This window comes from Apodemus sylvaticus, chromosome 14 (genome assembly GCF_947179515.1).
Source record: "Apodemus sylvaticus chromosome 14, mApoSyl1.1, whole genome shotgun sequence".
Taxonomy (NCBI): domain Eukaryota; kingdom Metazoa; phylum Chordata; class Mammalia; order Rodentia; family Muridae; genus Apodemus; species Apodemus sylvaticus.
Genome location: NC_067485.1, coordinates 87,268,516 through 87,281,493, shown reverse-complemented (window position 1 = coordinate 87,281,493; position 12,978 = coordinate 87,268,516). Strand labels below are relative to the sequence as shown.

Here is a 12,978-nt window from a genome sequence, read left to right as displayed (position 1 = left end):
CATTAAAATTCAAAAACAGCCCAAAGAAATTCAAGAAACACAGATCACCAAAAGTGATATAGCTCTTGATGCTTTAAATATCCACATCCAACCTCTTCATACAAATGGCTTTTAAGTGAACTTAGTCTTCTGTAGCATTTGGCCAACTAAACGATGCTCCTTATTCCTCTTCTCTGAGAGTATCAGCTTTACAACCTCTCTTAATATACATGACATCTTGACATTATTATGGTTATAATTATTATCATTATTATTATGGCTACTACTCTGAGATGTCACCCAAACTGGTACCAAACTCTCCACCTTCTGAGTAGCTGGAACTACAGGTACACAGCATCATGTCCAGATCCTTGGCATTTTTTTTATGCAAGATTTAATAAACTACTCTTTGTTAGCATACCTGTAAGGTCAATACTGAGTCTCCAATATTTTCATCTCTACAGAAAAGCAGATTTTAGTTTAGCAAGAAAGGAAACTGAGAAAACCAAAAGAAAGAGAGAGAGAAAGAGAGAGAGAGAGAGAGAGAGAGAGAGAGAGAGAGAGAGAGAGAGAGAGAGAGAGAGGGAGAGAGAGAGAGGGAGAGAGAAAAGAAAGAAAGAAAGAAAGAAAGAAAGAAAGAAAGAAAGAAAGAAAGAAAGAAAGAAAGAAAGAAAGAAAGAAAGAAAGAAAGGAAGGAAGGAAGGAAGGAAGGAAGGAAGGAAGGAAGGAAGGAAGGAAGGAAGGAAGGAAGGAAGGAAGGAAGGAAGGAAGGAAGGAAGGAAGGAAGGAAGGAAAGAAAGAAAACTGAGTAAAAGAAATATATAAAATAAATGTTCCTAGCTTTCCTTAGACTGACAGACAACAAATATAGTTCCATTATAAATCAAGAAAAATCCAGGAACAGATTTACCATGATCTGAGAGTAAAGACAGGCTACATGCAATGAATGATTTCAACAGATCAACTGAGGAAAGGCTGGGGTGAGTGTATCTTCCAAGTCTCCAAAGTTTTGTTTTACAAACTGCTCATCAGTGGGACAGCTACTCTCTATATAGAAATAAGTACCCAGATAAGTCAGCACATGAACACACCATACATCTTCAACAGAAGGTTCAACCTGAGGCTGATATGACTAAAGCAACTCTGATTCTTCAGCTGTCTTTGAACCACCCCACCAACACATGAATGGTTAGCAGGAGCTGGGAACACTGTCCTTGATGACGAAGGGTCATATTTCCTTCTATTCCATCCCACAACATGACCAGGACCCCAGAAAGAACAGGACCAACTGTTGACTTTCAGCTCTGATTCTGCAAAACTAGCCAATCCAAAGGGAATCAACTATGTGTCATTATGGTTGAACCTTTTTTTCAGGAAAGAGGCCAGGTTGCCACCATCTTCCCAAACTGACAATCATAAAACTAGATAGAATTCCCTCCATTGGAATTAGCTTTAAACCTGAAATGATCAACCAAATACATACATTTATTTTACAGAAGGGACAAAAATCTAAAAAACTCAACCAAATAACAACAACAAGTGATCAGCTAAACTGAAATATCAGCCCAATGACCAAAAATCAAACAACAAAGTAGCCTAAGGTTGAAACTTAGGCTCTACCTCCAGGTCCCATGCAATGAGGAAAATGGAAACTTTACATAGAAAAGTTTTAGTTTATAATTTTAGTGTTCCATTACATTTCAAAAAAGTAAGGCCACATATATGTAATGGACTAACCAAAGAATCTAGTCTTTTAAAGAATAAAGATCTATGGAACACATAAATAAGAATCTCCCTTTCTGGGACTGATGAGAGTTGGTTTAGGTCTGTGTCATAGTCTCCAGTCATTTCAGAAGAAAAGAATTTTCACAGAAACCATTTCCCAAGCTAATAATCAAGTAATGATTTAAAGTCATCAACCCAGAAGAAAATATATCTATTCAGTCCACATCAATCAAAAATTCCTATATACTTAACAAGCTATATTTCCTTCTTCTTTCCTTTCTTCTTTTGATCTTTTATCTATTATCCAAAGCATTGGGGGGGGGGGGGAACCTATCTCAATTCATAGTTCACAACACAGCTCATATTAACACCAAAGATATCCAACAATGAAAAAAATTGCAATCCTTAAACACACACACACATACAAATTACTAGTAATTTATTTCAACTCAGTTTACAATTCAATATCACAGCATTTCCCTGACTTTCTTCCCAACTGGATGCTGAGGAAGCAAAAGGATATACAGGATATGCATGCTAAGATGACTTTAAATAGTCATTCCCCTGGCATGCTGACTTCTCCATGTGCCACCCGCCCCACACACACCAGCTGGGATTCCCAATTAGAGTCTCCTCTTTAAGAGCGCTATTTATCATCATCAGGAACAAATGGATGCAATTACTTCTTTTGAGATGTGACAAGATTTTGACCCTCAGCATAAAAGAACAGTGAGCACTGACAACAGGGGGTAACCTTTGAATCATACACACACACACACACACACACACCACAAAAGAAGGAAAATTAAAGTCAGTTATCTTAAAAGTAGAATACAGAAAGGGAAAAGGGAACAGAAAAAAAAAAAAAAAGAACCAAACAAAAGATATTATCTGTTACAAAAAAAGAAAAAAGAAATGTTCTCCTTCCCAGAATAACTATCAATGTGCACAAGTCAGTAATTGTACCTATGCAACCAGAAGTTTGCTTTTTAAGGTGCTTTTTTTTTAACATGAAGAACTAGAAATGATCTTATAATATAACTAAGATTCAAACAGGTGAGTCAGTTGTTATATGTGACATCAAAACTAAGATTTTTCAATACATTCCTTTGCAATACAAAAGAATGCTATAACTCATTCCATAAATCACTGCTTTATTAAAACAAAAATCAGTTCTAAATAAAAAGATAACCCATTTGGAAAAGGCTGCGAGGAGGAAGGCAAAAAGTGACTCATAACATCCAGCAGCATCCATAGGAGCCCCATTTGAAACAAAATAGACACACTGTTAAGCTCTCACCTCCTAAGTCAGACCTAAGGAGTGTGACCATGGCACTGCGATCCCTTACTAGTATCTGAAACAATCTTACAAATGTGGTAGGGAGAGGGGAGAAGGGAGAGGGGACAGGGGAGGGGGGCGGGGGAGGGAAGGGGGAGGGGGAAAAGAGGAGAGGGGAGAGGGGAGGAGAAGGGACAGGGGAGGAGAAGGGAGAGGGGAGGAGAGGGGAGAGGGAAAGGGGAGGGGGAGAGGGAAAGGGGAGGGGGAGAGGGAGAGAGAGAGAGAGAGAGAGAGAGAGAGAGAGAAGCTAAATTTGACATCAAATTACTCATTAAGGAAAGAACATTCAAATCCAATTATTTCCCTATGAAGAATCTTAAACTGTACGCTAATATCAATGTTACTGAAATACTTTGTATTCATGTTAAGTGTACTAAATAGTAGGTTTTCTATAACATTTTCATACATGTGTATCCTTTACAGCCTGCTTTCGTTCACCATCCATGCTCTACCATGTGCTTTCCATGCCCTCATAGATCTCATTTCTCTCCCTGCAAACAGTCCTCCTAATGCTTTTATGCTAGTATTTATGTATGTATATGTGGATAGACAGACAGATAGAGATGACTTTAGAAGAAAACATGCTTCTGCCATTTATCTTCAAGCAGAAACTGTTTTGCTTTGTTTCCTTCCAATGAAAAGAAGGTATGCAAAGTTTGGATGGCAATAGAGATGGTCACAGCACAGAAGCTGTATAGAACTGTATCTTACTCGCTCTGTAGCAACAGAACACCTAAGCAAGACTCAAGGACTGAGGAGAAGGGAAGAGGGCAAAATCTGGCCCTTGAATGAAATGTCTGTTGTGTTGTTCCAATGGAACAATGCAATCCCAAAACTTTAGATAGCCACTGCTTTAAGATTCCATCCACTCTTTTGTGATAGCAGTGGGCTAGTTACATGGGGCTGCTTGAGTGCATTAAAAATAAAACAGTATTGATTCTTTGACCAATACAGAAAGACCTGACATTCAAGTATACTTTTCACTATTTTCTTGGAGCACTTTTATATACTGAAAAAAAAAAATGTTAAATCAGACTCTTTTGGAGCGTAAGTAACAGCTGAAATAATCTGGTATGTTAGTTAATAAATCAGAGCAGAAACTAAGCAATTCCCACTAGAGGAAGTTACAAAGATATTAGGAATATGACATGCTAACAATTTAAAAGCAATTACATGGTAAGGTATTTGCCTAAGAACATGAAGCCCCATGTTTCAATCTCTAGCAACACATAAACTGAGCAGGGTGGCAAATGCATGGGATCTCAGCAACAGAAAGATAGAAATTCAAGGTCATCCTTAATTGCCTAGGGAATTCATGTCCAGGGATTCTCACTTCAAGAGACCCTGTGTCAAAACAGGCTAAAAGGAAAGCACGGGAAGAAGCTTCTTTCTTCCCTACCTCTTATAAGGCTAATGAAGTATAGACACAGCCCCAGAAACAAGCGACCAGTTAACAAAGAAACCTACTGACACCACAGTCAGTCAGTAACTAAACTGGATTGCTTTTTATATTTGATCTCAGCCAAAAAGAGCTGACAAGCAACAATTTTTTCCCTTTAATAAAACATCAGTCTGTTTTTATACTATGTTTTCTGTTTCCTCCTCTAATTTGTTTGGCACTCCTGTATAGACTTTCTTCCTCAAGCCAAATAATTTTTAATCACATATTAATGAGATTGTGTCTAGATCTTTTAAACGCAAAAAGAGAAGAAAATTAATGTGAAATTCCAAAAGGCACAAATAGAGGGTTTTGTTGTCATTGTTGATGTTTGATGCTGTTGTGTTTGCTTGTTGGTTTTAAAGAAGAAAATAATCTAAGAAAAAGAGTATGAGAAAGGCCCCACCACAGCCCTACCTGGCATACTGCAGAAGTCAGCTCTGGCATGGCTTTTTCCCCAGCTCATGTTCAGACCCAAGTGTCTGAATAGATCCAAGATACCTGGCCCCAAACCAGTGAACATCTCCACACATGTAGGCTGTCTGAATCAATATAAGAAGTTATACGCTACACCTCCTGCAAAAACCTCTTGGGTTATGTGACAAGAATCTACAATGGCAAACAGCCTAGCTTCTTTCAGTGAAGGAAGCACTGGGCAGTGACAGAGGCTAGAAAAAGGGAGAAGGTGCAATAAAGCAGGAAGGTTAGAAAAAAATCTGCAGCCAAGATACCAATGTATAACTCTTTATCAAGCAAACAATAACTCTTTATCAAACAAAAATAGCACCAGTATAATACAGCACCCAGAAGATGGTACAGACCCAAAATGGACCAATGTATAGAAATCTAGATAATCTACAACTCATTTAGACTAGTAGCTGACATAAAAACTTTAATAGTCTGGTCATTTTTTTCAACATATGGTATGTGATTAAAATGGAATTTTCTTTCATTCTCCTCTTAGAAAATAAGCCTTGAAAATTCTACATATTTTCCAGTAACACTTTCTGATATTCTGATAGTTGAATAAATAAAATAATAACCAACTCTATATTAGAACAGCAGCAATACTAGAAAACAAATTGATTCATCTCTTCCAGGAAAACAATCCGCTTGGTTACAAGACATGGAATTTCAAATGATCATTTGTAAATCACAACTAAAACTCAACAATGACAAAGCCCCACTTTATAATAAAGTCAAAGGTAGCACAGCTAATAGATGGGGGATGAGCAGGATGCAAGGCGTAGCAGAGGCTGAGCACAGTGACAAAGGAGCAGAGTGACTTAAAGGCTTTGATTCTTTTTTCTTTTTGTAATTCTTAAAAGTTTAGGTCAGGTCTCAACATAGCTCATATACAAAAAGAAAATAGAAAAGGACCTCCTGAATACAAATATACATACACACACCCCTAAGCCCACCCATTCACCAAGAAACTCATTGAGTCCTTTAAGTTCTATACAGACACAAGGTGTTCACAGGGCGTTAAGCTAAGTACACCTCATCTAAAGTGGCTTTCCATACTTCTCTGGGCAGCAAGAAGCAAACACTCACTCTTCAAGAGTGATCGATGATGTTACCTAAAAACAAAACCGGACAGCTACTCTCAACAATGGAAGTGAGGGATATGTGGTTCCAGGCATTATTCGAGGCTTTGAGAGTAAAAGTGAATTGCCTTCCTGGTAGGCAAGGAGATTCAGACGCTGCAGAAAGGACTCAGTTCAGATGGCTTCTCTCTTTCCAAGTATGGGTAGAAAGAGACACATCACATTAACATAATGCAGACAGAGCAGAGGTAGTTGAATTGAGTGAGAGCATGAATGGGAAGGGGTACTTTAAATACAGGGTGCAGATGATAAAACAGAGCTGGTAAACTGAAGAAGGCAGTCTTTCTGAAGCCTGACAAATGTTTCTTCATAGCTACTTAATAGAAATATATACTGTACACACTGCATACCTCATCTTCCAGCTTAAATCTAAAGAATTCAGGCTTGCCTTTTCTGCCCGTGGAAGAGTGATGCTCTCTCTTATCATCTCTAGCTGGTCAGAACAGAGGCAAGAAGCACAGTCTGGTACACATTATCTTTTTCCTTCCATTGGAGTTTCGCAGGGACTGCTCCCAAACTTGGGAGAACCCCAAGTTTGGGATATAAGAAAATGTCCAATCTAGGAGAATCTGATAACACAAGCAACGCTGACAGCCACCTGGCTTATATCCCTCTCCACCCTGAAAGTGTTAAAAGGGAAAACACCAAGTCAACGTCAGCTCCTCCCATGATGAAAACTGGCACGAATGAACTTACATTCTGGCTTCTGGCCCTCACAAACCGTTACCCCCAAAAAAAAAAAAAGTTCATGCTAAACTGCTCCAAATATTAACTCAGGAGGAGGCAACAGCCTATTTCCACAGCATTACACTGTAGTCTTCTCAAATGAGTGGGATGACCATTAAATATTATTAAACATATTTTGGAACTTTATTGGATGAAAAAGAAAAAAAAAAAGACCCTACAAAACCCGAGCTGAAACTTATGACAGTTGAGCACATGATGTCCACCACGAAGAGCAAAGACTAAAGCGTATATAACACTCCGTGAAATCACAATAGCAGAGCAGCCGCAAATCTCAATATCCCTATCCAGCGATGGGAATGAGGCATCCAACCTGGCCTGAGGGGAGAGGTTTTAGGGCTCTAACTCAACCAGCTCATCACAAACACGCCAGAACAATAGTACTACTATCTTCCTCCTGCTGACAGGACGTGTGCCTGCAACCTCAAAGAGATCCAATCCCGAAGTCCACTGACAAGTTTCGCATTAAAATCAGGCCATTCAGGGGCCGTCTCCAAGCATGGAACGTGGTAGCAGCGTACCGCTGGTGCTGGTGCTGGTGCTGCTACTGGTGGTGGTGGTGGTGGTGGTGGTGGTGCTTCTGCTGCTGTTGCTGCTGCAGCTGCTGCAGCTGCATCAAGGACGCGGCGCCTCTCCATTAGGGAAGAGCGCACATCCCCACCAAGGCCATTCTCCGCCAGCCCTAAAGGTTGCTCCATCTTGCTTCGTAGCCGGGAGCCCCGGGCCCAGCCGCAGAGCAGGGGGCATCGCGGCTGCACCGCGCCAGCGGAGCCTGGAGGGCGGGGGCCGCGGCACGCGCGCGCGTGCACACAAATACACACCACACACACACACACACACACACAAGCACGCGCGCACACAAGCACATGCACACACAAGCACCCGCCCTGGGGCAACCACTCGGGGCCCGGGCCACGATCAGGGCCGGGGCCCCGCCACCCCCAGGCCGGCGCGCGCCCTCCCCGGAGTGACAGCACGGCCCGGCCCGCGGGGCCCCGAGCGCGCGCCGGAGAAGCGGTGTCCGGGCCCGGCCCGGGCGGGCGCGGGGATGAGGGGGATTGCTGTTACCTTCCGACAGCTCCAGCTCCAGCTCGGCCAGCCGGGCCCTCACCTCCAACGGCAGAGCCATGCCTTCCAGGCTGCGGTCCGCCATGCTCACCGCAGACGCCCCCGCCCTGCCGGCCTCCTCTTTGTTCGCCGACGGAGGGCTCCTCAGCGGCCACCGCTCGAGCCCGGAGGAACCGCACTGAGGAGGCGGCGGCGGGCGGGCGGCAGCAGGAGGCCGGGCGGCGGCGGGCGGGCGCGCGGGGATTTTCTCCTTAGCCTCCTCAGCCTCGTCAGTCTCCTCAGCGCCTCCTCAGTCTCCTCAGCGCCTCGTCAGCCTCCTCGCGTCTCCTCAGCGCCTCCTCAGTGGCTCGTCAGTCTCCTCAGCCTCCTCCGCGCGGCCCCGACCCCGGCGGTGGCCTCGCGCCCGGCTCTCTGCGCGCCTCCCCCAGCCGCGGGCTCGGGCCCCGCTCGGCCGGCACCGGATCACGGGCCCGCCCGCGGTCACGGCCACAGGGCTCTCTAGCTGCTCCGCGGCCGCCCTGCCCCGGCGGGAGCGAGCGCCGCTGCGCGCGCACCGGGCAACAAGAGGGAGCGCGCGGAGGGTGGGCGCGCGCGGACGTGCCACGGCGGCGCGCGCTCAGGGGGGCGGGGCCTCCAGCGACTACTTCGAGAGCGCGCTCGTGGGACAGCCTTGCATTTGGCCTTAGGGGGACTCTTCCCAACCCCGAGGTTTAGGCTCCTCAAGACTCAAGGAGAAAATTAAAGAAGGCATTCTGAAGCACATCCTAGCCTACTTGTTAAAACTTCAAATGTTAGGGATAACATTTTTTTTTAAATACTTTTAAGGGGAAAAAAATAATTAAAAAAAAAAAAAAGCATGAGCCATAGATTGAATACTAGGTTTGAAGTTTAAAAGCATGGATCTAGAACAGACGAGGCTGGGTCTGTCACACACTGCCCAGCCTTTCCTGAGACTGAGGAGGGCCTGTTATGCATGAGGAGTCTTCAAGTGTCTTCTCCCTCACCCCTTAAAATATCATCCCCTGCTTTTCTTGTAGCTCTTGTGAATTGTTTTCCCCTTGGTCATCACCTCTGATGGTATCAGTGTCTGTTCTGAATGGCTGATAGTGGAGTGTGGGCCAGCTGTCTCCCAAATAACCTCACCTAGTTGCCTCTGAAGCCCCAATCACCACAAAACCAAAGACAGCATCTCCTAACATTAAACATCCACCTGCTTTTTAAAGCATTTTATTAACTCTTTGGGACTCTCATACAATGTATCCCTTAGCTCCTCCCAGATCCATGCCCTCCTCTCTTCTATCCCAATGTCATGTCTTTCATTATTATTATTATTTAACAACCTATGGACTCCAATTTGTTCTGTCCAACTATTTCAGGGTGGTTGATCTCCCAGGATGCACATCCTTATAGAAAACAAACAAAACAACAACAAAAACACTACTCTCCCTCCCTGAGACTCCATGGACAGGTCATAGGGGAGGAGCTCACTAGCCCTTTCCCATGGCCTGCTAGAATGTTGACTGGCTTGATGCTGTGCACACAACCATAGCCGCTGTACGTTTGTGAGTCCAGACGTCTTGTCATGTCCAGAAGACAGTTTTGCTCCCAGTCGGGCTCTTACAATCTTTCCACTTTGCCTTCTGTGATGGTGTCTGAGCTTTGGGGGTGGGGTTATGACATAGACGCCCTATTTGTGGCTGAATGTCCCACTGACATTTATTCTCTCCACTTTGATCAGTTGTGAGTTTCTGTGTCAACCACTATACAAAGAAACTCCTCTGGTGAGGTCGGAAGGCTGCACTAGTCTGTGGGTAGAGAGACACAAATTCAGAGGACAGTTTGATGCCTCGTCCATTTAGCGGAGTAGTAATAGTAGGTTAGGTTCACTCCTGGAACCTGTGATCTCCCTAGCCAGATTTGCCGTGCCAGGCATATGTTTCCTCCTGTGAGGCAGGTCTGAAATCCAATCAGACTGCAGCTGGGAAAGTATATGACCTTGATCCTCACACATAGTATGAATATCTGCAGGTTATTATTGCAGCATTCATAGATGGTTAAGACTGTTAATCTCTCTCTCTCTCTCTCTCTCTCTCTCTCTCTCACACACACACACACACACACACAGATGGGGGGGATCCATGGCACAGCATGCATAGCATCTTCCAGTACCATGCAAGACAGCCAACAAGAAGAACCTTCCTGGTCAGCCCTGATGGACTCTGCTGTGCCCTAGGAACAATGTGTGTGATGCCTTCAGCGTTAGGGTCTTACCCATCATCTGCCAGCTTTGATCAGCTACTAGCTAATAAAATCTAGGCTATCAATTATCTAGACTAAACCCACCCTGACTTTTCTATCTTCCTTGATCTTCACACAGCTTTTGCTTCTCAGTCCCCTCAAACCTATCCCACAAAAGACGCTTCTATCCTGTGCCTGCAAGCACCGTTTCTAGCCCCCATTCTTCCTCCAGCCCGCAACATTCTAAAGACCATTGAGATGGTGCGACCAATAATGGGTCCCTACATTTGTCGGCAGTCCTCTTTCAACAGTACCTCAGTGCATTTTCTTACGGAATGCAAGTGAACTTTAGACTAGTGGACCCTCACCGACCTTCATCCTAGTCTTACCTGCCCACCCCACCCCCAGGTTCTTGAAGAAATGATGGCCAATCTTCAGCATCCTTGCTAATTGTACATTGTTGAATGAAATATTTAACAAGTCGAACCAGCTCATTCCCTAGCTTGTGCCTCTGCCCCAGTGGCCTGACTGACCATGCACTGGCAGGCAGTGGCCGACCTGTTTTTATCTCATGCAGATTCTGACTCTGAACTCCACAGTCTCTCCACCCAGCTGCTAGATTCCCACTGGCAAGTGGCTACCATGCCAATCCTGTGCTCCAAATCACCCACAAACTTTGTGGAGCACCTCAGGCAAACCCACACTTGGCCACCATACTTTCCTCTCTTGAACCAAGACGAGCCGCTGTGTAAAGGAAAACACAACACAAGCAGTTCAGAAACAATGGTAGTTCAAATCTCTGGGCACAAACCTAATCTTGTAAGCCTTATTAAAATTGGGTCCACCATGATACTAGGAAACTCTAGCAGCTATATCTTACCCCTCTGCTGTCCCAGTTCCAAAACGACCTAACTCTCTTCTTCTGTCCAACTGGAAGTCCCGCCTACTTGCCCAGTGATTGGCTCCTTTATTCATTAGGGGATGGGTTCACGAGAACAGTACCAGGCCCATCCACAACAGTACATCAGTCTTTTGAGGCAGGACCTCATGCAACTTACTACGTAACCAAAGATGGTATGCACCATGCTGCCTGGTTTATGCACTGCTGGGGATCCGTTCCAGGGCTAAACCAACACTCCAAACCCAGCCCTCAAATGGAACACCTTTCTTAATTTTTTTCATTTTGTTTATGTTTATTTTTATGTATAGACAGCATGTTAGATCTTCTGGATCTGAAGTCACAGACAGTTATAAACTACCATGTGGGTACTTGGAATGGAATCCAGGTCCTCTGGAAGAGCAGTTACTCCTCTTAACTGCTGAGCCATCTCATCTTGATCATGAATTCTCTTGTCAGCTCAGGATTTTCCCTGTCAACTCTCTTCTTCCTTTCTATGTTCCTGTCACTCTGACCTCATCCAATTTGACCTTCAGTTAGACTTAATCTTTAGCCTGTGGGTAGACTCCTTGAAGACAGGGAACAAACCTACCTGCCTCTGTAAATCCCATCCATTGGACAAGTATTGTCTTCTTATGAAGATCTGCTTCTCAGTAGAGAACTGTGGGACAGAAATAAGTCACTAGCAATGAGGAACTTGAAAGTTGTGAGCCCCAAACTGCTGGTTCTCTTTGTTCTGGGCTGTGTCCTCTACTGTGGTGTATGTCCATTGGTTTGGTGTTTACTCAAGAACATAGTAAAATACAGTAGATCCTGCTGGCACAACATTTGGTGTCATTCTTTTCATTATGATCAATCCAGCCACTAATTAAGAAATGTCTCGAGATTGCATTCCTCTTTCCAGGTTATAGATGAAGAACCTTAGGGAAATAAAATATAATAAAACCAGGACTGAAACCCTAGTCTCCATTACTGTCCCATAATGCTTTGTCTGGGCATTTTTTTCCCTTACTTGCTTTTGCATATGTATTGTTTCCAGTTTTGTGTCGTTATGGGTTTTCTATGTGTGGTCTCTAAATGTGTATGTGTTTCTCATGCTTTTCCTTTGTTTCCCCTTTTGTTTGTTTGCCTGTTTATTTTCTAAAGAAAGAGAAAGAAGGTGTGGAGTTGAATGGCTGGGGAGGTGGGAGGATCTGGGAAGAAATGAGGGAGGGGAAACCATGATAAGAATATATTGTATGAAAAGTCTGTTTTCCTTATCTTTAGTCATTCCACGCCATCATGTCCGTCCTGATGCCGCTGCTGCTAAGGAGCCTGACCATCTCTGCCCCAGCAGCTCATGGTGCCAAGGGCTCAGGTCCACTGGAAGCCGCCATGGGAGCAGCTCCAGGTGCTGGCTATCATCATTGGGCTCACTTCCTGCTTCGTGTGTTGTCTTCTGCCTGAGGCCTGGGTCCTGTCACACCTGGAGAGCTACAAGAAGCAGGAGTGAAGGGAGCTGTCTCCCCTCATCCTTTGACTAGACCACTCTTGCCAGCCCACCTTGATCATGTTTCCTGCATTCCTGACTGGCCTTCCCTGGATCATGTTATTCAATTCCAGTCACCTCTTCTGCAGTCATGACCTTTTGATGTCACCATGGTGACAACTGGGACCACATATATTGGTTCTACTTGATGGGATTCCCTCTTTGTAACAATAAAGTCTATTTAAACCTTGCTCCAGAAAAAAAAATAATAAAAGTGAAAAAAATCTATTTTCAATTAAAATAAATGAACACAATGATAACATCCTAAAGTTATAAGCTAAAGCACAGCAGCTATAACTGTCTGCACCAGGATAAGGTCAAGAATGAGCCAATCACCACCCTACCATGGACTAAGGGGGCTCAATGAGTCCCACCTTTAGCTCAGGAGCTATATCGACCCTGATGGTTTCTAAG

The 12,978-nt window shown here is 44.2% G+C and overlaps 1 protein-coding gene and 1 pseudogene across 2 annotated transcripts in view; one reads left to right on the top strand and one right to left on the bottom strand.

Moving 5' to 3' along the window:
* Positions 1–8,421, bottom strand: part of Dip2c (disco interacting protein 2 homolog C) — a 409,010-nt gene extending 400,589 nt beyond the window's left edge. For both annotated transcript variants that reach the window (XM_052157069.1, XM_052157070.1), the window contains exon 1: positions 7,901–8,421. In XM_052157069.1, the coding sequence (XP_052013029.1) occupies positions 7,901–7,985 (85 nt within the window). In that variant the 5' untranslated portion in view covers positions 7,986–8,421. The remainder of the gene's footprint in view (positions 1–7,900) is intronic.
* A 3,896-nt stretch (positions 8,422–12,317) lies between these two features.
* LOC127664350 (cytochrome c oxidase subunit 8A, mitochondrial-like) lies at positions 12,318–12,528 on the top strand (annotated as a pseudogene).
* The last annotated feature ends 450 nt before the right edge of the window (positions 12,529–12,978 follow it).